Here is a 26,129-nt window from a genome sequence, read left to right as displayed (position 1 = left end):
GAGCACTTTTAAACAAAATGTTGGCTTTGTTTCTCATTCTTAAGAGGAGCTTTGCTCATCACAGAGAAATCTCCTGCTTTTCCCCAGAAAGGATTTTCTCTGGCACATAAAATTCCCTGAGCCCCTCAAACCCAAGGTGAGCCTCATGATTAATTCTGATCTGAAAGTTGTATTCACCTACAAAATTACACATGCAAAGTCACTCTCCATGGAAAAACTGACAGAAAACTTGCCTTTTTTTGCTAAAGTGCAGCAAAGCCCAGAAATCCAGACTCCCCTAAACCCCAAATATCCCAACCCAGCTGAGCTGAGGGCTTTGAAGTTTGAGTTCTGCACGGAGCAGCTGCTTCCCCTGAGCTCAGAGAGAGGATTCCACCCTCAGAAAGGAAACCAGAACGGGCAAAAAGTGACACATTGAGCTGGTCCCCACAGCTGGGGACATGAGCTGGGCTTGCTTTGAAGTGTGGAGCAGTGCCCTAAATACCAATGGGCAAATGGAGTCTCACAGCAACACCCAGGGAAATACAAAGCACCTTGAACTAACCACAAACCACCTTGGCTGGACGTGAGGAAAATGGACACTGAGCTAAAGCTGTTATTACCCATTAGTTTATCTCCATCACCCAAGATTTTATTCACTTCACGACTAAATAAAGATTTTAGACCACTCAGCTAATCATAACCTTTGTAGCTCTATTAAAACACCCCACTTGAACCCAACCCCAGCTGCATCTGACGAGGATTTGCCCGGCAGGATTTCAGCTTGGAGTGCCCCATATATAAATATACATTTCTCCCACCACAGGGCTGTTTGTTTTGCAGCCTGAGGGTGCAGTTTGTAACCATATATCGGCATGGCTGGAGCCCAGAGGGAGGGGAGGAGGCTGCAGCTGCTCAGCCAACGTGCCCTGGCTCGAAGGGCATCTGGTGCTGAAACACCACAGCCCCGGGATCAGATGGCTCCAAGGATTCCTGCCCCTGGCCAGAGGAGTTAAGGGATTCCAAGTGCACAGAAATGCAGCATTTCAGCCTCCAAGGCACATGAAGGAAGCAGCTTGCCTGCTTTGGAAGGGCTGCTCCAGGCCAGCAGGGTTTAATGCTCCTGGAAATAAGCACGTGCTGTTTGCTGCATTTTTTGAGACCAGGCTCAGCACTGGAAACTCATGACTAAGGCTGCAATAACAGGCAGGAGCAGCAAGGACAAAGGCATTTTATAGCAGCTTCAATTTTTATTTTCTAAGGAATTATAGCCTTGTTAACAGCAACAAAAATTCTCTTAGCACGCTGTGCAAAAACACCAGACTGAGGGACTCATGTGGAATAGAAAATCCTTGAGTACAGACAGTCTTGCCAAGAGCCACAAATGCATTCAGTGCTCAGCTCAGGGAGGAACAAACATCCCTGCACAGCCGCTTCTGTGAGCTTCCCCTTTTGTGGCAATTTTCGTGTCTCTGTTCTCAGGCTTTAACACTCTTGTTCCCTTTTCTCCTTCTGCACAACTCATTGTTCCTTCTTGCTGGATCCCAGACAAGACCTGACCAGTGATTCAAAGAGGCAGAAGAAAGTTCGAATTCAGCAGTTCAACTGATTTGGAGACACCACACCACTACTGGGTAACTGTAACACATCTATGAAGCAAACACAGCAGGGAAAAGCCCAAAAAGTACATTTTATTGCCAGGGCAATGAGATGCCCAGAAACTGAGCTAAAAGAATGCAAAAACCACCAGATCCCATCCACTAAAAATCTCCAAGTCCTGAAGCTCTGAATCTCCAGACTCACCTGCAGACCTTTAGCAGGGTCTACAGAATGAAACAAACCCCACTTCTAACAAAAATTCATGTTTAAAGATCCAGGTCCTCACTTTCTTTTGCAACAGTTGGACATCCAGCAAATCCTTGAACTCCTTAATAACAGGAATACAAACTAGGAGCTCTCCAAGCCACTGAGACCTATTTCATACCTGCTGGTTTTGCAGACAAATTCCCTTATTACACTTTTCCTCGGGCCTCTTCACAAGAACTGACTGTAAACAACTCTGCTGGAATGATACACCTGGAACAATTCACCCCCAGGAGTGGAAAACACAATAGGGAGAGAAACTCCAAAGGGCCTGTGGTGTTTTCTGCCATTTCCTTTCACTGGGGATATTAATGATGTAATTTTAGCAGGGCTGCCCCTCTGAGTGATGGTTAAAAATAGCACCCACACCCTGCACTGATGAAATGCATCCACTCCAGGCAGGGAAGTCAGGCAGCACAGCAAGCCCTCTCCTTTTTTTCCAGGGAGAAATAAAAGAACAAGCCAGAAAGCAAATGAAACATTAACCTTTTAGCTTAGCATTTCTGTGCACCCAAGAAAGAAAATTTACTTTAATCAAAAGCATTGTCTTGCATAATTGCAGCCTGTGACTCCCCAGCTTAAAAGAACAAAAGAAAATTAGAAATGAAAATTCCAAGCACCTAAACAATGCCAAAGTTGACTGTTTGTCTCCTCTGCTTGTGTGGCACAAAGGAGCAGATCAGATCCACAATTCCATGGAAGTCTCCAGGGAGTACCAGGAACCACGTTCAGAGGGTTTGGGGCAGCAGCACCCCTCAGACTTTGAGTTCCCACTGTCTGCAACCCACAAATGAGATTTTATTCTCATGTCAGTCCCTAAAATCCATCCAAGAACAGCTCCAGCTGCTTCCCTTCCCCAGCAATCTCCTCAAGCAGGTCCCAGGATCAGGCTCTGCTCCGGCACTTTCCAACAGACACCATTCATCACAACTCCATTAAGCTGTCATTAAACATGAGAACACAACTTCCTTTAAACAACCCCAAAATAACTGAATCATGGACACAATTCCAGTGCTTGGACTCTTCTCACATTTGTTCTTTCATACCATGGAGTGGTTTGGGTTGGAAAGGACCTTAAAGCTCATCCAGGGCCACCCCTGCCATGGCAGGGACACCTTCCACCATCCCAGGTGGCTCCAAGTCCATTCCAGCCTGGTCCTGGGCACTGCCAGGGATCCAGGGGCACCTGTGCCAGGCCTGCCCACCCTCAGAGCCAAGAATTCCTCCCTAATATCCAACCCAAACCAACTTTCCTTCAGTTTGAAGCCATTCCCCTTGTTCTGTCACTGCTGTTCCTGATGAAGAGACCCTGCCCAGCTTCAAGGCAGGCTGAACCAAATTTTGTTTATTTATTATTTCCAATTCCCAAGAGTTCAATTGAGCTCAATTATTATTGAGCCCCAATTTCATTTATTTATTATTTCCAGTTCCCAAGAGTTCAATTGAGCTCAATTATTATTGAGCCCCAATTTCATTCATTTATTATTTCCAATTCCCAAGATCACCCCCATTTCTCCAGTCCTACAATATTTGGTATCTTTTCCCTGCTGCAGTCTGATTCTTTCCAAACTCACAGCCCCCCATGTCTGCAGAGAAAAGCCTCCAGTGAGAATTTTAATGCTGACATCAAAGGCAAGCAAGAAACCTCAGATTTATTTTAAATACCCAGAAATTTGCAGGTCTGGACCCAAAACCATGTGAGAGATGACACCATTTTTAACTTGTATATTCAGATACCTCTAAAAACTCCAGCTGCCTATTGAGAAAATTGTTGTGCTTTAAGCCTATTACCCTCAGATATGGAGGCAAGAATTCATCTAAATGGAAAGGTAGATGGAAATGAAAAATGTGCTTTGAAAAATGGGGGGATTTAGGAATAAACTGTTAAGGGAAGGAACATTTACCAGCTAACAAGTAACCAGCTGTAAAAGCTTCCTGAGCATGACATGCAGCAGAAAATTGCCATTTAGTCATTAGTACAGTGGTGTCAGGATGTAAAATGGGCAGGGATGTACTGCATTTCTAGGAACACATGTGAATCACTCCTGCTTTCTTCTCTGAAGTGCCAATTTTTATCCAATTTTGTTGAAGGGCTATGTGGGCCTAGATAGGATAAGCAAGTTATTTACTTGAAATTCTTTCCTAAATTCTTGCATGGCCCTGTTTAAGATGGCAGCAGAATGGGCTATTTCAGAAATGCCCAGATGTTCAGGGTGCTGCATTCTGAAGGCAGCAGGAACAGCTGAGCATTTCTGAGCATCTCTGAACATTTCTGAGCATCTCTGAGCATTTCCCACACCCCTCTCTCCATCTGCAGACACAGCAATGTCCAGCCCCACTGAGCCACTGCCAGGAGGCAAAAAGCAGCAGCTAAAATGTACCTTCTTGGGGTTTTTCTGTTCTTTTCTCAGTCTTGAATTACATATTTGTTATCCCTCAGTAATTTCTTAACTTTTAAATTTCATCTCCTGCTTTTAATTAAGGATTTTCAGTAATAATGCAGGTTTAAGCATTAGTTCCACCACAGGAAAAGCTCTCCCAACACCTTTTTTCTGCCTCAGAAGATGGGCTGTATGAAACCATTACCATTAAGATGTGAGAAAAACTGTTTTTCACCATTTAATGTGATTTTAATTAAAAGCTGGAGTTGCTTTGTTGTTTCCATTATGGGAAGGAGGTCGTGCTGCTGCTTCCAGAGCTGTTGAGGTAATGACCAATAATTTCACCTTCATCAACAACTTCTGTGCCACTGAAGGCACTTCCAGGACTCCAAAGAGATGGAAATGGGAGAATCCTTCTAGGAATGCACATCCTGTGCGTGGCCTCCTGAGAGAGCCATGGAAAAATGCAAATAATATTAATTAAGAGTTTATAATCTCACAGTTGATATTGATGAGTACATAGTCCTTACCAAAGATCAGGAATGTGCCTGAGGATTGCATTAGAGAGGTTAAATCCTTGGCACAGCTGGATTTACCAGCATCCTATTCTTAGAATTTAAATTTTTCTGAGTAGCTTGATTAAATTAATTATAAACAAAAGTATCATCCAGCTCCCACTGAAGCCAAACTGAATGGACTCTTCCAAATTAAGTGTTCTTTGTCAAATCCTATTGTAGCAGAAAACTGCTCATTTCCTACTGTTTAATAAGGAAATTGTATTGCCCAGCACACAAATCTTTATTTTTAACACAAGGATAAATAAAATCAAGATGAATGATGGGGCTCTGAGCAACCTGGGCTAGTGGAAGAATGAGATGAACTTTAATGTCTCCTCCAACACAAATTCTGGGATTTTATGGATTACCAAGGAGCAAAACAAAGCCTGATTTGCCACAGATCCAGGCTGTACCTCAGCTGCTCTCACTTCTCCTGGAGGAAGCATGAATGAGTCTCTTCTATGCAGACAGCACTGTAAATAAAATCTCTAAATAGCTTTGTTAAATTTGAATGAATTTAATCAACAGGCTCAGCAGTTAATTAGGTAGGGACCAAGCAGAGTGATTCCACCTCCTCACTGAGGAAAAACAGGCAGGAAATCCAAACAAAACCAAAGTTAGAGAATCACTCAGCAGCTTCAGGGTAAGGCCCTCAGGTTAAATGCTTGACATCCATTATTTTGATATCCATCATTTTAGGGGAATATGGGATCAAGGCAGATGGTGTGGACACAACTGAAACTGCTCAGAGGAAATTAAAGAATGCTCTGGGAGATGAACCCCAAAAGAGCCACAGGAAAACCCAGAGAGCTCCAGAAGAGCCACAGGAAAACCCACACAGAGCTCCAGAAGAGCCACAGGAAGACCCAGAGAGAGCTCCAAAAGAGCCACAGGAAAACCCACAGAGAGCTCCAAAAGAGCCACAGGAAAACCCACAGAGCATCCTTCACTGCAGCTCTGGGTGTGCTGAGATCCTCCCTGTGGAGCACAAGGGGCAGGAATGGGAGCCATGGATCCCAAACCCAGCCAGAGCAGTGTCTGTGCTGCCTCCTCTTCCTCCCCACCTATCAGAGCAGTGTCTGTGCTGCCTCCTCTTCCTCCCCATGCACCAGGCAGTGTCTGTGCTGCCTCCTCTTCCTCCCCATCCTCTCACAGCCATCCCAGATCTCTCCTGACAAGGCTCATGACAGGGAAAAGGAGGCAATGAGGGTGACAAAATACTGATTCCAACCTGGAGAGAAGATAAAAGTTAATAAGTTAACTTTTATCTTATTAACAGCTGATAACATCAATCTGGCAGAGTCCAAGTGCAGCCCCAGCACGAGGAGCTCCACTCCCAGCTCTACAACAACCATTCACCCTGGCTTTGGGGACATGAAATGGTTTTCTGTAAGCACAGGACAACTGAACTATCAATAAAAACATGAGCTGAAATACATTTCTGATGGTTTTTAAAACCCTAAACTTGAGTATTGCCTCCATTGCAAAATCAAACCTCCAACCTGAACTGAACTCTCAACTGCACATTGAGCAATGTGATTTATGCATCACCAAAAAATCCCTTACCATACAAAAATCCTGTACCACAGGGGAAAATATGCACCAGCCAAACATGTTTTTTTGGAGCATGCTAATCCTTGGGTTTGACTTCTAGAATTCACTTTAAATACTTGATATTCCTCAGACAACTCGTGTGGCACAGACAGAAGGTCAGGAATGCACTGCCTGCTGTGTGATCTCAACCTACATTGCTCAAGTTTAGAAGCAGAGCTCTCCCTTCAGAGGGAAAATGAACAAGGACATATACAAACAGCTGAAAAATTATATACAGTTGGGAGAGGGAGATTTTTCCTGCAGGATTATCATAGCCTAAATATTTCTTTAAGCTGTACCATCCCAGTAGTTGACCCAATATTGTTGGAGATGATGCAGTTACTTAAAAATAGAATAATCCAGCTCCACAAGTGATGCAGAACAAGGCTGTCTAAAGTCTGGACCTGAACAAAATGGATTTCAGAGCTTTTTTTTTTCCTCCCTCTGTATTATCTGCTGGTGTCAAACATTTAATGAGGAAAAGGCTGTTGGTCACCATGAAACTGGGAGAGCTCCTGCAGCCTGGTTTCTTATGGAAAAAGAATGAGTCAAGGAAGTGGGAGAGGAAAAAAAAGGTGCAAGACCGTACAAACACATTTTGCCAAGGAAAACACAGCAGCAAAAATAGTGCTGGGAAGTTCTGGGAGGCTGACATCACCCATTGCTGCTGCCTATTGTCATGAAATAATTCAGATCCCAGCCCTGGTTAAGGTGACAGCCACCACAGCCACCTCCCAGTGATCCCACCTGGGCTCAGCAGCATCCTGCAGGCTTTAGATAGATTTACACCCCAATATTGATTGAAAACTCAATCAATATATCCCTGAGATGCATTTAGAGCTTGTTTTCCTTCATGCCCACAGACTTTTATCCAGCCAGCCATGTGCTGTTCCATGTGTTTGTCCAAGCCTGGGACACATCAAAGCTTTCAGGACCTTGAGTGTGGACTCACAGCATCCCTTCAATTAAGGAATTGGTTTTCCTGTGCTCAGCAGAGCTAAATGGAGAAGAGATTGTAGAATAAAGGCTCCTGCCCCCATTTTCCATCTCAAAGCTTTACTCTTCACTCTCCAGAAGCAGTTTGTGCCTATCCTTAGATCCTGTGTTGCAAGAATTATGATTCAGCTTCACTCCAGGAGGATCAGATTTCAACAGTTGCCTCATTTGAAATCAGGCTGGCGTGGAGACAATTTGGAGGGGTTTGTGTGGCAACAGAGAAAAGGCAAGAAAAATACACAGGAAACACAAGAATAGGAGAGTTCCTGTCACTTTGCAGAAAATGAGATTTGTTCACTTGAGGAAATCACTGTCCAGGCTGCTCTGGGGAGGGACAGGGCAAGGGCCACCAGCAAAATGAGCAACTTCTGAACCTCCAGAGCAGGAAACTTCACCCAGAGGCTGTGACAAATCAGGATTTTATTGATTTACTGAGATTTTTACTGATTTTACTAAGAGCGGTGGCAGCATGAAGCCTGCACAGTCTCTTTCTGGGATGTTTGTAACTTCTGTTGACTTTATAATAAAGCTGCTTTTGTTCTGCACTTCAACATCTGGTCTAATGCATTTAATTCCTCTGTGCTTTTGGAAAATATGCTGTGGTCAGTGAGCATGTTTAATACATTGCTAAAATATGTCACATGCACAGAGCAGGACTTGCCTCCACTGCTCTCCACCTAATGGCCAAATCCTTGGAACCTGACAGCAAAAGAGTAATTAACAACATCTCTGGAGCATGGAAAATTCCTACTGCTTTTTTGAACAAGTAAAAACAAGCTGATTTTTTTCAGTCAGCTGTGATAACCAATAACTACTCTCTTTTGGGAATTACCCCAACCCTACATCCACAGGCTTGTTAAAAATTAGCTCTGTGCACAGGGCTTCCCATGGGCCACACAGCTCCTCCTGAACTTTGGAATAAAAATGGAATTTCTTGAATTTCCCTTTGCTACCAGCAGAGGATTGCCAGCAAAACAAAACAGTGAAAAGCAATTTTAACTCGTGACCTTTTTTTAACCACTTTGCTACAGGGATTAGGAGATAAAAAATGCCCAACCTTTATTTTAATTTCTTTTGTTCAAATGGTGTTAAAAGCATTACTAAAACCTGACTGCATTCTAGGAACAGAGGGACAGAAAGCAACAGATCTCTCTTGGAATTTTAATTGTATGTAACCCAAGAATCTGTGTTTATCTCTGACCAGTGAGATCTGTCAGTGCCTCAATACCTGTGAACAAGCCTGACTGCAGCTTCCAGCACAGCAGCAGATCCTGAGCACAGGGAAAGCCCCCAGTTCCCAAAGTTACCTCCAGTTAAAACAACTCCCCATCTGTGGAAACAGCTTTGAACAGCCCTAAATCACTGGTCAAAACAGGAATAAAAAGCACAATTCAGAGCATGTTACAGTTGCTGGATTTCACAAGGGCTCCACATCCTTCTGTCAGAACCCACCTGTATTTTTTTCTCTACTTGCACAAGGCAATTTTTTCAACTTTATTTTATAAAAGAAAAGCCCAGATAGAGCACAGATCCCCAAAACATTGATGCCAGCAGGCACAGAACTTCACAGTGCCACTACTTTCATTTGGAAGCAATGTCCACGTGCTTTACCCCACTTTACCACAGATATGTACACAGGGACAAAGGGGTTTAGCCTGGAGAAAGAGCAGGAACAAATTTGAGGAATTTTGATAAAAAAAAACAAGAGTTTTTTGGTTTCAACAACTTGAGTATTGCAGCACAGATCCAGCACCTGGGCTAGTGGAAGGTGTCCCTGCCCATGGAATCACACAATCTTTAAGGTCCTTTCCAATCCAAACCCTTCCACAATTTCTGATTTAATGCCTGACAGTGCTCCCACAGCGAGCTGGGCCCCTGAGGTAAAAGCAAAGGTTGGTGCAGATCTCAGGCTGACACTGCTGTTAGAAATTCATGTCCTGAGGCAGCACAATCCTGAAATCCCTGCCAGGTACCTGACAAGTCTCTGCACGAGCTGTGCAAACATTGCAGCTCCACATCCAGGAGCACACACACTGCCCCTGAGAGATCCAGCAGAGTGCTCCTCTCTCCCTGCCTCCCTCCCACGCAGCAACTCCAACATTTGATGCCAAAAGTGGTGGATTAAGGAAAACAGTCACTGAGAGCTTCCAGGTCCCAGCTACTACAACCCCAGTCGCTGTTCAGCTGTGGAGAGTAAATTAAATTACTGACATGTCTCCAAATGAGGATTAAAACATTGCCTGGGTTAATACAAACTGTCTCCAATCCAGCTAAGCACAACAAATACTGCACCTTTCTCATTTTTCTTTTCTTTCGCATGTTTCAGCTCCAGCCTTTTTAACTGAGACACTTCCAGCTCCAGGGCTTTGCCAGGAGAGGAATGCTGACCTTGGGCAGCTCATTACTCCTGGGGAGAAATCCTGTCCTGTCAAGCTGCCTGAAACCAGGCTCACTAAAAAATAACAGCATGAAAACCAAGCATCCCGTGCTTCCATGACAATTTTGTGTGCTCCAGGTTAAAAAGTTGGTGGGTCCTGCCAAATTAAGAGCTGTGTTTGCTATGAAAATGAGGAATATAAGTCAGGAACAGTGGATTCAGGTGGCAAATAATCCTAAATTGCACTCCAAGCTGAAGAAAGAGAACTCCAACACATCAAGGAGAATTGAACACTGCTGGTGAAGCAGAATATCAGTATTTGTTCCACAGCCCCTTTTCCCAACCCTCACTGAGGCAGTCTGTAAATTCAACTGAACACCAGGCAGGTATTCTATAAGAGAAAAACAGATCAGAGCAAAACCTAATTAATTTTCACAGCGTACCATGACTAATCTTAGCATATATGGTACTGGAATAGCAATCACTGAGTACAAATGAAAACAGTCTTGAACCCTGTCCTATTTTTAATCAGATGAAAGCCACAAACCCAGCCATGCTTCTGCTTAGTGCTGCGTTTTCTTCTACCCTGATGGTTTTTACAGCTGGAGAAATGGCTCCTTGCAGCATTACTGGGCTGTAAAAAATGACTGCTCCTTCCACTTCTGGGATTACAGGGGAGTGTGTCACTGGGAAGGAGGCAACCCAACATTTCCTGGGACTTTTAACCCTTCTTGAGCTTATCACATCCTCTGAGTGAAGATGTGCTTTGAAATTATTGAATTTTTCTGGTATCAAACTGTATTTGCAAAGTTCTGTAGAAAGCCAGTGGAAGAAAAGAGAACAAATTCCAAATTAAAAAATGTAGATGGTGCCTGACAGTATTTTAATGGTACTGGAAGGCAACATATGAGGGCAGATATTTTTCCTGATTAATTCTGCCCTACAAGGCTCACAAAAGCTGTTCTGCACAAAGAGCAGCTCCCAGTTCAAAGACTTTCCTCATTACCAGTGATCTTTAAAATGCATTAAATAAAAGTACTGTTAGTCACATTTTAGCCTGGACATTTTCATATTTGCAAAGAGAGCCTGGAGTGTGCAAATGGAATAATTAACCCTGATTTGCTAAGGCCAGTTTTTAGCCAGGTCAGTATGCAATACAGCATTAGAAAAAGCAGATTTATTTTGTAACAGAGAAAGGTGCAAGATCTCTGTCCTATCTTCCACTTCTCTTCACTCAGTTCATACTTGGAAAGCAAGAGAAAGGTGGAAGTGGCAGCCAAACTGTTTAAATGCCTTTCCCCTTTGATAAAACAAGAAATATTTCTTGCTTTACCCAAGAAATAACCTGCTGAGAGGTGCAATGTCCAAGATACCTACTCTTGAGAATATTTCTTGAAAACAAAGCTGGCATTTCAAAAGGAGGTATCTCAAAAACCTTCTTGTTTATTTCCTAATGGAAAAATCAGGATATTCCTCTTTCACTGACCATTTCTCCCTGACACTCAATCTTCCTACAAATTTCTGTGTAACTTTGCTCAAGCCAGAAGTGAAGCAGCAAAATTCCAGCCTCCAATCCCAATGAAAATAAAACTGAGCATCACCAAGGACCTGAGGCAGCAGCACAAGGAGAAGGACAAACCTTTGGAGTGTTTCCCTGAAGGCCTCTTGGGTAGTGACTCCTCCATGGAATGTGTGGATGTGTGGAGCACATTTTCCAAGCTGTTACTGACACTGTTGATGGGGGTCTCAGACCTTGGAGTGACCTGGAAGGAAAAGTACAAAAACCCATTAAAATAAACACAGGGAACACACAAACATCACACCTCCTCTGGAGTGAGGGATCCCCTGGGAAGGCACTCAGGAGAAGTTGGTTTCTCTCAGAGCTGAGGGTGTTACTCCTGATATTCCCCAAGTAACAGTTCAGGGAAGTGCTTTCAGTCAGCAGCTATTCACAAACGGAGATTATCTTGGCTAATCTAAAAAGCTCCTTACAGCATAATTCTTTTTGAAACAATACTCACCCAGCAGTCAATTGCAGAGAGATTGCAAGACCTTTAACCTCTGCACACCACACATTTTAACTTTTCCACAAGAAAACTGGGGAAAAGGGCTCCTGGAAAATGTCACTTTTACATTATGACACTGTGCTGGTTTTGGGTGGGGTAAATTAATTTTCTCACAGTAGCTGGTGTGAGGCTGGTTGGGATTTGTGCTGGAAGCTGTGGAGAACTCGGGGATGTTTTGGTCACAGGGCTGACACAGCTGAGGCCTTTTTGGGTCCTTATTCCACCCCACCAGCACAGAGCCTGGGGGGACACAAGGGTTTGGGATGGGACACGAGGGGTTTGGGGTGGGACACGAGGGGTTTGGGATGGGACACAGGGGGTTCGGGGTGGGACATGAGGGGTTGGGATGGGGACACGAGGGTTTGGGACGGGGCACGAGGGGTTTGGGATGGGGCACGAGGGGTTTGGGATGGGACACAGGGGGTTCGGGGTGGGGCACGAGGGGTTTGGGATGGGGCACGAGGAGTTTGGGAGGGGGACACGAGGGGTTTGGGGTGGGGGCACGGGGGGTTTGGGAGGGGACACGCGGGGTTTGGGGTAGGGACACTGGGGGTTTGGGGTGGGACACAGGGGGTTTGGGGTGGGGCACGAGGGGTTTGGGAGGGGACACGAGGGGGTTGGGACGGGTCATGGGCAGCCAGCTGGGCACAGCTGCTCCAAGGGATATTCCAGGCCTGTGGCATCATGCTCAGTATGGAAAGCTGGGGGAAGAAGGAAGCAGGGGACATTCAGTGACCCCAATATTCTTCCCCAGTCACCATGACCTGTGAGGTTCCCTGGCATGGCTAAACTCTGCCCATCCATGGGGAATTGGTTCCTTTGCTTGGCTTGAATGTGTGGCTTCTGTTTTCCCAATTAAATTGTCTTTATTCTATGCCAGGATGCTCCCCTGGCATTGGGATGGGAGAGAGTGGGAAGAGGGAAGTGGCTCCATGGGGCTCCATCGCCTCTCCAGAGATGAGACTCAAGGCATTTCCACAACAAATTGCAATGAAAAATTCTCAGCAAAACCCTGATTTTCTTGTCTTTGCCATTTAATAACCTTTCATTATCATATTTCAATGGAAACTTCTACACTAGCAATGCCCAAGCAGAAGGTTGAAACATCAAAACAAAAAAGGGTTTAAAAACCTTGGAAAGGTGCTTTAAAGAGGGAGTTGAGACCAACAAAAACACTCCCAGTACCTCCTCAGAGGAACTGTGTGACTTGAAATTCAATTGTTCCATCTGGAATCAACCTGAGCTGTAATTAGAATTCCACATGGATTTTTAGCCTGGTACAAATCACAGGAGAAAATGTTCATCTTGCCATAACAAAATGAGTTCTCCTTCACTCAGGGTAAATCAGAACCAGCAGCTCCAGGTCCCTGGAAGGGAAAAGGCTCCCTCAGACCCTGCTAACCTGACACAGTGCCCTGAGCTGGGACAATTTTGCAGAAAACAATTCTTTGCACACCCTCGTGCTCCGTGGTGCCGTCAGTCAGCACACACAATGCAAGTCAGAAACAGCACAGCCCCACTCCACACAATTACCTATTGTGAGCTCCATTTGAAGAGTGACATTTATAGATTTATACACACTTAAGGCAGTGGAACAAGTGAAAGGAAGGCTCTGTATACTTGACATCCATAAAAAAGCTTCTACGTGTAAAGAAATCAATCCAGGATGGCAGATGAGTGTCAGGAAAAAAGAGGGTTACAGGGAGCTGCTTTCCTTTTCAGCACTTCTTGACAAAAAAAATGAAGTTTATTTTATATATATAATGCAAAAAAGTTATATTTATCTAATTATACACTGTTTCTTCAGCACAGCTTCCCACCACTAACAAAACTTAACACCAAGCTTTGCCTTAGAGCAACCATTGAAGTCCCAGCTTGGCAGGAGGGTGGGCAAGAGCTGAAATTTCCTTTGCCAGAGTCAGTCTTTAGCTGGGCTTATCTGTGGGATCTCAGCACATCAGCCCTGATGTGCAGAGTCACCGAGATAACCCTTGTGGGGCTCGGAGGTCCTGGAACGTTGCCAGAAGTGTTTGGTGGCTGGACTTTGATCCTGCACAGGAGACGACACCTGTATGAGGATGGGAGGATCTCACGGGGATAAATGGTGAAGGGATAGGTTAATTATAGTGTGAAACACAGATCCACCTCAAGGGTTGGGAGTGACCATGGAGATCCACCTGAAGGGTTGGAAATGACCATGGAGGGATAGGTTAATTATAGTGTGAAACACAGGTTTTAGAATTTCGGTACAGGGGGGTCTAGAGAAACAAGATGGAGGAATTGGGGCGTGTCCTGTCCTTCTTCTTCTTCTTCTTGGCCTCCATCTCCTGTGGTGGTGGTGGCACTTTGGGATTGGTTCTTACTAAAAGTGCACTTGTCAATAAGGGTGAAAGGCATTGGGGAAAATAGGTAAATATCTTATACGTAGTTTTGGGTATAAAGATCAGTGACCGCCCCGAGGGCTCTCAGTGTGCTCATGGCTGACGTGCTGTGCTCTCTCGGGCCGAGAGAAAATCTTGTAGATAAAAATTAATAAACACTGAAGACCGAGAAAAAACCTGAAGACTCTTCTCGTCCTTTGGAGCGCGGGCTGTCCCAAGGCCTCCCCGAGCCTTTCCAGGCCATCAAAAGCAGCCGAGAACGGGACACTTATCTCACCCAGCCTCTCTCCTGGAGCTCATTGAACTCCCCCTCCAGCCCAGGGCTGCTGGGAGGAAGTTCCAGAGGGCTGAGCACCATCCTGCTGGCAAAGGGACAGCCCAGAGGAGCAGCCTGGGAAAGGAGCTGCCTTATCCTGGACAACCAGGTCCCAAATACTCAGAATAATCAGAAATACAAACACTGAGAATGATTGAAGCTGGGTAAGAGCAGCCCCACAGCTCCAGAAAACCTCTGAACAAGCAGTTTGTTACAATTTATTGCCTCTTATCTTGTATTCCCTCCTCTCTGCTCTCCTTACAACAAGCATCGCGTGCAGCTTATAATTTGCATTTTGTTTATACATAACCTCCATTTTTTTGCCATAAAGATTTAATTTTCCTAGACTTGCTGAGGATTAATTTAGCCCATATGTCTTGTCTGCCTGAGCTCGCACTATCTGATCCCGTCTCACATCAAAGCAGCTCCAAATTGGCCTAGAAAAATCACAAAGCTCTGATTAGTTCCAAATGGAGCACTTTGTTAGGGAGCTGAATGGTGTTAGAACCACTGAATCCCACTGCTTAAAGCTTCCATTCCAAATTCTGAAATCATTTTTTCCACTGACTTAAACATCACGATACTGCAAGGGTTTGGATTTGTTTAGGGGAAAGTGAAATAATGAAAAGTGGTTTGCAAATCAAAGTTCCAAAATAGTAACAGCAATTTTTTTTCTCCTTCTTTCTTTTTTTATTTTTTTTTTCCCTCAACTTGAGGCCAAGTCAAACAGAGGAACAATAACCCATCAGCTCAGGGCTGCAGGAGATATTGTCCTGGGAGGGTTGGGAGCAACACTGGGAAAAGCTTCACAGGAAGGACCTATCCAAATTCAGCTGCAGAAATTCAACATCAAGTAAATTCAGGAAGGAGAGTTCTCCATAGCTGAACACTCCTGAACCCCTGGTTTGGGCTCAGCACACACAGCTACTCAGGACAAACTGGATTTGGGATAAAGAATGAGGCATTCCAGAGAGATAAGGGTTTGGAGGAGCAGGGAGCAAATTGCTTTGGACCTTGTAGGAGCTGTAACATCTCTGAGAAAGCCAAGATGCCATTTAGGAATAAACATCTGCAGCTCCAGAACTGTCCAAGGCTTGTTTTCTGAGGCACTAACAGGCCACAGAGAAGATGGATAAGTTGGCATCATGGGAACCAGGAATGTTCAGGCCATACATCATAACAAACCACAGGAGTGACATTTTATAAAAGCAGGAAAAATCCCCATGAATCATTCAAGGTCTAAGAAAAAACAGCATTAGACCTTTGAATAAAAGACTGGATTTTTCTACAGAAATTGCTTGAGAACATCAGCAGAAACAGTCCACATAGAACAATCAAAGCTAGCAGCAGAGTTAAATATTCTGCCTGATTTTACCCCAGCACAGCATTCCCAGGGAGAAGGAAAACCCTGTGCTGCACCTCTCCAGAGCTTCACTGCTCTGCTCAGGAGTTCCTTCCACACCTCAGTGGCCTGGAGGCTCCTTCTACACCTCTAAAAGCTGAAAGTGGGTGCAGAAAAGATTCTTAAAATTATTTTTACTCCATTTTATTGTTGCATCTTTCACTGGAGCACGCTGATCTAGAGGAAGGTGCTGCTGCCCAGGCTGAGGTTTGGAATGAGATGAGCTTTGAGTCTCTCCTAACCTTGATCATCCTGGGACCCTTTGATCTGCTCCCTCCACAGCAAAGCATCTGCCTCACAGATGGACTTCTCATTTTCCAGATGCAAACCCTGCTGTCTCCTGCATCTCAAGTTAAAGCAGAACTGAAAATAACAAAGAAAATTGATCATTGCTTAGAGACTGAGGCTCAGAGAGAATTCTTCTGTGCCTCACTCTCCACTGCAATGATGACAGGATCAAAATTGGTACCAGCTACTGAAAAGTATCTCTTTGTATCTTCCCACCACAGATTATTCAGCAGGATCTGAATGCTGCCCTGGAGTCCTCCATCCCCAGGAGTTACCAGCCAGAGAAACAATTGCTCTGACCCAGGGGTTGATGACAAACGTGCTAAGGGAACAGAATTCCTTGCTAGAATGTTGCCATTGTCACATTTCTCCCATTTCCACCTGTCATCATCCAAACCCAACCTTTTTCCCCCCAGAGTGCAGAGATGGGTTGGCCTTGATGATCTCCAAGGTCTTTTCCAGCCTTGTTGATTCTGTGATTTCCTTCCCAGCACCAGAGAGGTCCTAACAGGGTCAGGTCTTCATGGGACAGCAAAAGCAGCTCTAGAACTCTCCTAAGCTCTCAATCCATTAAAATCACACAGGAAAATAAACCCAGGTGCTTCCCACGGGTGGTGCTGCTCTTTCAGGCACTGTTTTCCATAGTGGGAGTCACTGGAAAATGGGAAATCTGGGAATGTGGGGAGCTGTGAGCTTGGCTAACACTGAATACAGCAAAGCCTTTCATAAAAATAACAGGACTGATAGGAGGCAAACTTAATGTGGTCAGAGTTTTACCAAAACAGCAATTATCTGTTCCTTTGAAAAATAAACAGAGCACAGAAAATACATGGTTTAATAGCAAAGTATTTGCTGACTTAGTTTGAAGTGGAGCCAAAAATATTAAAAAAAAAAATCAACAGAGCCACTACCCAAAGCACCACATGGAACAATGAGACAGGATCTGAGGGAACAAAATATGGATTTCTATACCTGGTGAGGTAAGAAATTTAGGTCATGCACTACACAGGAAAAGCAAAGAACACATAGGAGCAATGAGTGAGTTAAGTGAGGCCCTGCAGCTCCAAGCCACACAAACAAATTCTCCCATTGATCACACAGGAAAACTTCCCCATGTTTTCAACAATGGCCAGTGATAAACTGAGAGTCCCACAGAGAAATGCTTCTGTCCATACTGGCTTTTGAATTCCCCTTTTAAAAAGGGTTTTTTAGCCATAAACTGCCCTCCAGGAGCAGGTAACATGTGTGAGTGAGGCCAGGAATTGGAACAGTGACTCCAGGGGTAAGAACCACTCACCTCCTGTGCTGCCAGGTTCATATTACTGAGTATTAACAGCAGCTTATTTGAGGTTAACACCAAGGCCTTTAACATGGTGCAATCCTGTTGGCAGCAGTGCTCCAGGAGAGGTTTGATGGCAAGGACAGAGCCCCTGCAAGCTCAGGCTGATCCCCCCAAAGGGACAAACTCAGGGTTTTAAATAATCTGAATAAAAATGCATGCTGACACCACATGATTGCTCATCAGGCTAAATCCATGTAGGAGATGAGGGCAACCAATGCAGGGATGTGGAATTGCAAATGCACTGAGACAAGCCCAGGAGGGGCAGGACTGAGCCAACACCTTCCTCTGGGTAGTAACAAGGCAGCCTTGGGAAACCACAGCCTCAGGCAGCACTCCTGCATTTACTCATAGCCAAACTCCTGACTGCTCTCCCAGCAGAAGAAGAAAATCCCAACCTTCTCCTTTGGAAGATTCAGGCTCTTCCATGAGGATGGTTCAGAAGTGCTCACAAATATCCCCACTCTCCACATACCCAGTGAAGTGCCCAGCACTTGAATTAACACAAATTCAGCTGCTTTGTTGGACTGGGATGTGGATGCAGCTGGAAATGTTTGGTTTGTGTTAAAATCCAAGTGGTTCCAACAGTCCAGATAAGCTGTAAGAGCCAGGTGCCTCCACATTTCAGCAGCTACAAAATTCACCTTTTCTCCTGGAGCAGGAGCACAAAGGGTGAAGAGGCAATTCCCAGGGAAATGGGATAATGGATAATTGATCAGATGTTCCGTCCTGGGAGACTCTCTGCAATGAAATGAGCCATGTGCTACTTAAACACCACAGGACAATCACACACCTGCTCCCAGGCTGCTCATGAATTCAGGAGAACAGATGGACCAAAAGAAGTCAGGGCTGGATTTTACAGACTCATTTCCCTTTGCTTAAAGAATGGCGAACACTGTTAATGACAGGAACATAAATCTGCCACAGAGGTACTGGACTCATCAAATCTGAGTTTTACAAACCAATCATTCAAACCACCTCAAAATCCAAACAAATCCCTGTTTCTAAGCAGATTTTGGAACAGACACTGCTGCTCTACACCCCAGCACTGATGCACAAACCTGATCCTGTTTCTTCACCTGATGCCACCAAAAGCCAACCAGCCCTGTCTGTCCTGCAACAACTCACAAAGAAATCACCTGACAGACCACAAATCCACTGAATTCCAGTTCTCCCTCCTTCCCCTCCTCAATATTCACTAAATTAATGGCTTGAGTGTAATAAAACTCCACAGAACCATGGATGGAGAGTCACTAAGGTTGGAAAGGACCTCTGAGACACCAAGTCCAACCATGATCCCACATAAGCCATAACCCCAGTGCCACATTCACACGTTTTCTGAGCACTTCCCTGGGCAGCCCATTCCAATGCCTGAACACCCTTCCAATAAAGCAATTTTCCCTAATATCCAGCCTAAACCTCCTCAGGAGCAGCTTGAGGCTGTTCCCTCTGCTCCTGTCCCTGTTCCCTGGGAGCAGAGCCTGTCCCCTCCTGTCAGGAGCTGCGCAGAGCCAGGAGGGCCCCCTGAGCCTCCTTTGCTCCAGGCTGAGCCCCCTCAGCTCCCTCAGGATTCTCCATTCCCTTCCCAGCTCCCTCAGGATTCTCCATTCCCTTCCCAGCCCCCTCAGGATTCTCCATTCCTTTCCCAGCTCCCTCAGGATTCTCCATTCCCTTCCCAGCTCCCTCAGGATTCTCCATTCCCTTCCCAGCTCTCTCAGCCTCTCCTGGGGCTCCAGACCCTTCCCAAATCCATTCCCTTCCCTGGACACCCTCCAGCCTCTCAATGTCCTTCTTTGTTCCACTTATGGTGATAAAAGAAGGCAGCATTGGAGAAGAATTCATACTACACATGGAAAGTGTTCACTTTCACTATTTATCATCAGGACTTGGCAGGTCTGTCATTAAAATTAAGACCTTGCTCTTAAGTAACTGATCTGATTATTTCTGGATCACTTCAGCTATTCACAAAAGCCCTGAAACTCTTTACAGCCTGAACACCTGTTCAAAGGTTTGTCCCTCCCAGTGCTGATTATTGGATCATTATCCCAATGGAATCAGTGGAAAAATTCTGGTTCAGCATGAGGCAAGAGAAGGAATTTAGAAGTTTGCTCATTCAAAGCAACACAGATCTGAGCCATGCCAACATCCTTTTGCTTGAGTTAATACCCATCTCAAACCTCAGGAAGAACCAGCTTCAATTCAACTGCCCCCAATATTGAAGTCAAATTTGAGTGGAAGTATGACAATGGTTCTTGTTTCCACAGACAAATCAGATCCAGCATTTTTATGATAAAATTCTGTGGGCTCTGAGAAATCTTATCTATGTTCTTGGGACTATATTTGCTTTTCTTAGGGATAAAAAGCACTGCAGAGCAAATAAATGGAGAGTGGAGTATTTGAATGTGAAAGATGCCAGGAGAAGCCAAGCTCTGCCTGCCAGGGCTGTGCCCACTGGCACTGAAGGTGACAGCACCTCCTTTTAGCAACTCAAACATTTCCAAACCCACCAAACCAAATGGTTAAACACTCCCAAACAAGGCTGCTGTTCAGCAGCTTTGAAGTCAGGCCTGGAATGCCTGTGAGGTGTGGTTAAACTTCTGCTGGCTCTGCTTCTCCCCTCAGGATCTGCTGCAGGATCTCCTCCAGCTCCTGCAGATTCCATTAAAACACTTTGGATCTGGTACAGGCCAAAACATCCAACATCTTTCTCTCTGTCCCACAAGAAGGAGCCTCACTTCAGTGTTGCTTCACTGACAACTAACAGTTCTGAGGTAATTGGTAGAAAAAAAAAGAGTAAATTTTAAAAAGTGAAGTGGAATGCACTCTTAAAACAAAAACTTCATTCAGCCTGTGCAAAAATAAATGGGAAAATAGTTCATGGAAAAAACATCATCATCATTAGCTCAACACACTTTTTTTGGCTGCTCTGTTCCTGATGTTTGGGTGCTCACTGCATCTCCCAGGCAAACTCCTTTAGGTTCCTAAACTCAAGTTCATCATGTAAAGCCAAAGTGAATTTGGTGCTAATTAATATTGTTACTGCCCAAGGATTCTTTTATATGTAAAGCTCTGAAAATATTGCAGGTTTGAGACTGAACCATTTTAATCACATTTCAAATGAAACCATGAGTAAGAAAAGAGCCAGAAGGGGAAGCCTCACATTTCTAGAGTGGAATATCAAGAGGTGTGTGCAATCCATGTTGCCTGGAGTACCCAAAATTCTCCAAGGACATGCAAAAGACATGCAGGGCTTGGCAATGTCACCAGCTGGAAGCTACAAGACCTGACCCTACAGCTCCTGAGGTTGGATTGATGTGGTTTGCAAAGTGAGATCATTCTGAGACAGCAGCTCCTGATACCAGGGAGTAAACACTCCAATCCCAGCCAGCAACTGCTCTCAACATGGATCTGCTGAATCCATGAAATACCCCCAAAGAAGCTAAAAATTAAGTTTGTCATTATTTATTCCATCCCTACAAAGCTCAAAAAGCAGCCCTAAAGGCAGCTGCCATAGATCACTTAATAGCTGCACTGCTGTCTCTGGGAGGGCTTGACAACTCAGCTCCAACCCAGCAAGTGATGGTTTTTTATAACTCACCCCTCCATTGGCGAAATAAAAATATCAGAATATTTCTCAATGGAGGTCTGTCCATTCATGCTCCTGGACAAACAGTGCAGACAGGTGAAAGTGTTTGAAATGGATCCCTCAGAGCAACCCCACAGCTCCCAATGCACAGCCTGAGTTCTTTGGAGGTTTTAGAGGAGCCTATGGAATTAGCATGAGTGAAAAATAGTCCCTTATGCTCTAAACTTGAAATAGCCATGGGGGCAGTATTTGGAAGCTGACTGGGCAGGAACCCTCCTTCCCATTCACAAGATACCAGCCTGAAACAAGCACATAACTGTGGGGTCACTGCCCCTCATTTCTCTTCAGCTGCAAACAAACTGCACCAGGGTGGCTGTTCCTGAGCCTGGCTCTGCAGCTGGAGCCACAACCAGAGCAGAATCACCATCACAGAATCGGGGAATGGTCTGGGTGGAAAAGGACCTCAAGGCTCATCTCACTCCAGGCCCTGCCATGGCTGCTCCCAGCCCTGTCCAGCCTGGCCTTGGGCACTGCCAGGGATCCAGGGGCAGCCACAGCTGCTCTGGGCACCTGTGCCAGGGCCTGCCCGCCCTCAGAGCCAAGAATTCCTTCCTAATATCTGATCTAAACCTGCAGCTCATCACCCTGGCTGCACTGAAGAGCTCTTGTCACAGCAGAGCAGGTGCTGAGCACCCAAAGCATTCTCTTATTTCCCTGGTTCTACAGCATGATCTCAATGAGGAGATGAAAGAACTCCAGGAAACAGTGACAGATTCATGAATAATTTCCCCAGCTCTGCAGTTCTGTCCTTAGAGTTACTGGCAGTGGAGTTCTTGAGAGGGAAAGTCCATGCAGAGATTCATATTAAGATGCCCAGCATCCATGTAGATCACAGAATTCAAGCTCAGACTTGTGTTCCCATCTGCCATCCAGTCCAGCAGAGAATCACAGAACCACTGAGCTTGGAAAAGACCTCCAAGGTGATCAAATCCAACCTGTGCCCCATCCCCACCTTGTCCCCACCCAGAGCACCGAGTGCCACCTCAGGAATCGCTGGGGCACCTCCAGGGATGGGCACTGCAACCCTCCCTGGGCAGTTCCCACCCCTGACCCCCCTTTCCATGGGCAAATTCCTGCTGCTGTCCGAGCTGAGCCTGCCCTGGCCCAGCCTGAGCTGTTCCCTCTGCTCCTGTCCCTGTCCCTGTTCCCTGTCCCCTCCTGGCAGGAGCTGTGCAGAGCCAGGAGGGATTGCTGGGATGTCCTGGGCAGCACCAGGAGCTGTACTCAGGATATTCCTTAATTCCATCCTCACTGAGTCCAAGGCAATGTAGAGAGGGCAGCATTTTCCCTCCTGTTCATAAAACGTTCATTTCATACCATCAGGTAGAAACCATCAACCTAATAATTACTGACCTACTTAAAGCCAGCCACGGCCACCTCTTCCTGCAAAGTTAAGGTTCAGATAAGACAAGAAAAAGCACAAAAAATACATGGGCAGCTGTTTTAAGCCATCTCACAGTCAGCAACTGCAGGCAGTAAAAGGAAACAGCAAAAAGGAGTTTGTATCACTGACCACCTTCAGCTGTGTCCACCTACCCCAGAGCTACTTGAGGAATCATGAAATAGTTACAGTAAATTTGTATCAACTGTTAAACACAATTTGATTTTGAGATATTTCACTAAGAAAGAGGAGATGGAAGAAGGAATGCAAGGTCCAAACCTCTGGAAAAAGTTATTGCAAATATCAGGTTGGGGCATATTTTAATAGGCAGAAGCAGCACATTGCCATTGGTTTCTGCAAGGAGAACAAAGAGCACTGCTCAGATTCCTGTTGCATCTCCCTGACTAAACAAGTTAACCATGAATCAGAAATTGTAGCAGCAGGGCAGGTACAGTTACACAAGAGTCACACCCAATTCCCCTCTCCCCGGGGGGAAGCTGAGGATAACTCAGTTCACAAACACTCCCTGTTTGCAACCCCCCTCACATCCACACCATCCCAGCTCCCTGAAGTTTTTCAGGACCTCAGATAATGAAGTGTGGCTCTCCAGCTCCTCAAGGATGAGCTCAGAGAGGAGCAGAATTCCCCATTTAACACCCAGCTCTCAGCATCAGCTCAGCATGGATAACCCTGGAGCAAAGCAACAGGAGCCAGGAGAAAGTGCTGGCACCAGGGAGGGAATTCTGCAATTCCAAGCAGCAGCCCAGGGCACCCAGCTTCCCTCCACAGCCACACTGTTTTTATCCAGGTGATGTTACAGCACAAGGATTGTCACAACATCACTTGGTAACACCTCAAGGACTCGGTGCTGGAATTTATTTGTGTATAGTTCGTAACAGAACAGGGCTGAATGGAGAGAGAGATTGTTTTTTCCACTTGCTTCATCCAACTCCTGGTTTAAGCCAACTGCTCACTCTGAAAGTAACAGAATTACCCAGTTAAGAACAACAACAAAAAAAATAATCCTTAGGAAATGTGCACCACTTCAAACTAAATGCACATTCAGAGACTGTGAAGGCAAAGTCACCTTTGTGTTCCCTCTCACTACTCTGTACTTAGCAACCAAGATTCTTCAACACAGAATCTATAAAAATGTGCTTTTCAAAGAGACAACCCTTCAGTGAGCTCAGAAGAAAAGAAAAAAAAAATCAAACGATCCTGGCTGCCTCATTCCTGGCAGGAAAAATGGCAGGATGGATTCTCCGTCCATCTTAGACTGACAGAAATAGTGCTGGAGTTCCTCAGCTCCATAAATCCTGCAGCTCAGAAAGAAGACTCTCAAAAACCTGCCTGCCTGATTTTATCTCTATTTTTTGCTTGTCTTATCTTGGATATGATTTACAGTGTTTCCTTTCCAAGCCAGGGTCGCTGCATCATTTGGATAAGGGGAGCTGCAAGTAGTGAAGTACCTGAAAAGAAGATTTTTTTTTTTTCTGGTTTGAATTATATCCTTCTACATCCTGGGTGAAATATTCTTTCCAGCTATATTTTATCCACATGGAGTCTCAGCTGAATGAATAGGCTCTCCCATGCCTTGTTCCTTCCCCCTTACTACAGGAGATTAGGAACAAGATAGAAAAGAAGGGATAAGAAAAATATGAAGCTGAACACATCTCAATTTTACAAAGCAGAGGTGTTTAAAGAAACATGAAATGGGAAGGGAATTTGTATTCAGGGCAAGACTCTGCACAGATTTCTGTCTCAGGCTGGAATTCAACACTCAACTTACTGAAATCTCTACTGAGCCCTGGCAAACAGCTTTATTTAGGGTATTACTCCAATCCAGGCGTTTTCACAGCTTTTGGGTATTCCTCACCTTTCCCAAGAGCAGGGTAACAAATCATCCACTCACCCTCAAAGGCTGCAGCCTGTTCACTTCTCACAGGCACCCTCCAAGCTGGGGCTCAGGTTGAACTTTCAAGCGGGTTAAAATCAGGCACAGACACTCTGACTCCCTAATTTGTGGCGGGCTGAGAGCAATTAAGGATTCACATATCTAATGACTTCCAGCACATCCTAAAACATCCCTGTCTGGCCTAACTGAATGAAAGAACAGCAAGTTAATGACGGTGAACCCCGACACCAGGATCAATACCCGAGGGATGCAGAGTGACACAAAACGACAACATTTCTCTGAGCTCAACACCAGCAACTCCAAACGTTTGCCATCACATTCTTCTAAATAAATCCCAGTCTCACCAAGCTGCTTTGGACACTGGACAGCTACTCCTCCTTTCCAACTTTTTCAGGGGGAACTTTCAAACAGATGCTTTTATCTGGAGATGCTTTTATTCCCCTTCATACATCACTGGTTTTCCACGCAGCTGGCAGGACCGTTCCCCCAGCAGATGCTCTGAGAGGCAATCAGGGAGGGTTTATATTGCTGCTGGTGATCTGCTCGTCACCCCCTTCTCATTTAAATGCCACAAGCTCGTAAAAACTCCATCCGTCCTCTCCCTGTGCCCTCAGCTGACCATCCCCATCATCATCCAATGCCTCTGTAGCTGCCATTTAGCACTGTGCTAAAGCACGGTTTAAAATGAGAGCCGGACGCACAGCCCGGTGCCATTCCAGCGCGCAGAAAGCAGGATACCCACCTTATGGCAGCCAGGATAGGTTGCCATGGTGTTGAGGGTAGAGGTGCTGGGATTCTTGCTGGTGCTGGCCATGAGACTCTGGATCTGGGTGAGCTCCTCCCTCAGCACCTGCTTCTGGTGGAAGCTGAACGCCGGGTGGTTGGATGCCATGGTGAAGAGCAACAGGAACTCATCCCCCGTGCGGCCCTCGTTGAGCTGCAGCCCGTAGTTGTTGATGACCGAGTCGATGTGGGTGAGGGTGCGGAACAGGACCCCGGCGGCCTCGCGGTGGGCAGAGCCCAGCAGGGCGAGGGACACCAGCAGTTTGCTGCGCACCACCTCGTCCGTCAGGTTGGTGAGGCTGCCCAGGTCGGCGGGGTTGTTGGCCTTGATCTCGGAGTCGCGCAGGGAGTGATAATCCTTGCGGGCCAGGTCCTCCAGGCAGGCGCCCAGGAAGCGCAGCTCCAGCGGGATGCACAGGTCCAGGAGGCCGCACAGGAACTCCACGCGCTGCGGGGAGGGCAGCTCGGAGAACCAGCGGTACACGCCGTCCCGCTGCAGCCGCGGGCACCGCTTCTCCACCATGGTGCCCCGCGCCGAGCACGCCCCGGCCGGGGCTCGCACACCCGGCCTGGGGCAGCCCCGGGCGGGCAGGGCCGGGCCGGGCCCCGCTGAGGGCGGCGCAGGCCCGAGCGCTGAGGCGCGGCCTGGCCGCGGGGTCCCCGCCCGCCGGCGGCCCCGAGGAGGCCGCTGCGCTCCCGTTCCTCCCTCACGGGGCGGCTCCTCCGTCCCTCCGGCGGGCGCCCGGTGCCTCCATCCCCCGGCCCCGCCGGGGCCGCCCCGCCGCCGCGACCGCGGGAAATAATCCCTCCCGGGCGGAGGGGCACGGAGCGGCGCGCACACCCCGCCGGCCGCTGCGCGCAGGCGG

At 46.2% G+C, this 26,129-nt stretch overlaps 1 protein-coding gene across 1 annotated transcript in view; it reads right to left on the bottom strand.

Annotated features, from left to right (window-relative positions):
- Positions 1–25,799, bottom strand: part of ZCCHC14 (zinc finger CCHC-type containing 14) — a 48,016-nt gene extending 22,217 nt beyond the window's left edge. The window contains exons 1-2 of the mRNA XM_054296276.1: positions 25,223–25,799; positions 11,386–11,509 (exon numbers count right to left, since the gene is read on the bottom strand). Coding sequence (XP_054152251.1) covers positions 11,386–11,509; positions 25,223–25,786 — 688 coding nt within the window. The 5' untranslated portion in view covers positions 25,787–25,799. The remainder of the gene's footprint in view (positions 1–11,385; positions 11,510–25,222) is intronic.
- Between the last annotated feature and the right edge of the window lie 330 nt (positions 25,800–26,129).

Source organism: Melozone crissalis, unplaced genomic scaffold (assembly GCF_028551555.1).
Source record: "Melozone crissalis strain CALT ecotype California unplaced genomic scaffold, PUWL_Pcris_2 ptg000007l_1, whole genome shotgun sequence".
Lineage (NCBI taxonomy): Eukaryota > Metazoa > Chordata > Aves > Passeriformes > Passerellidae > Melozone > Melozone crissalis.
This window is presented reverse-complemented; position numbering and strand designations above follow the sequence as displayed.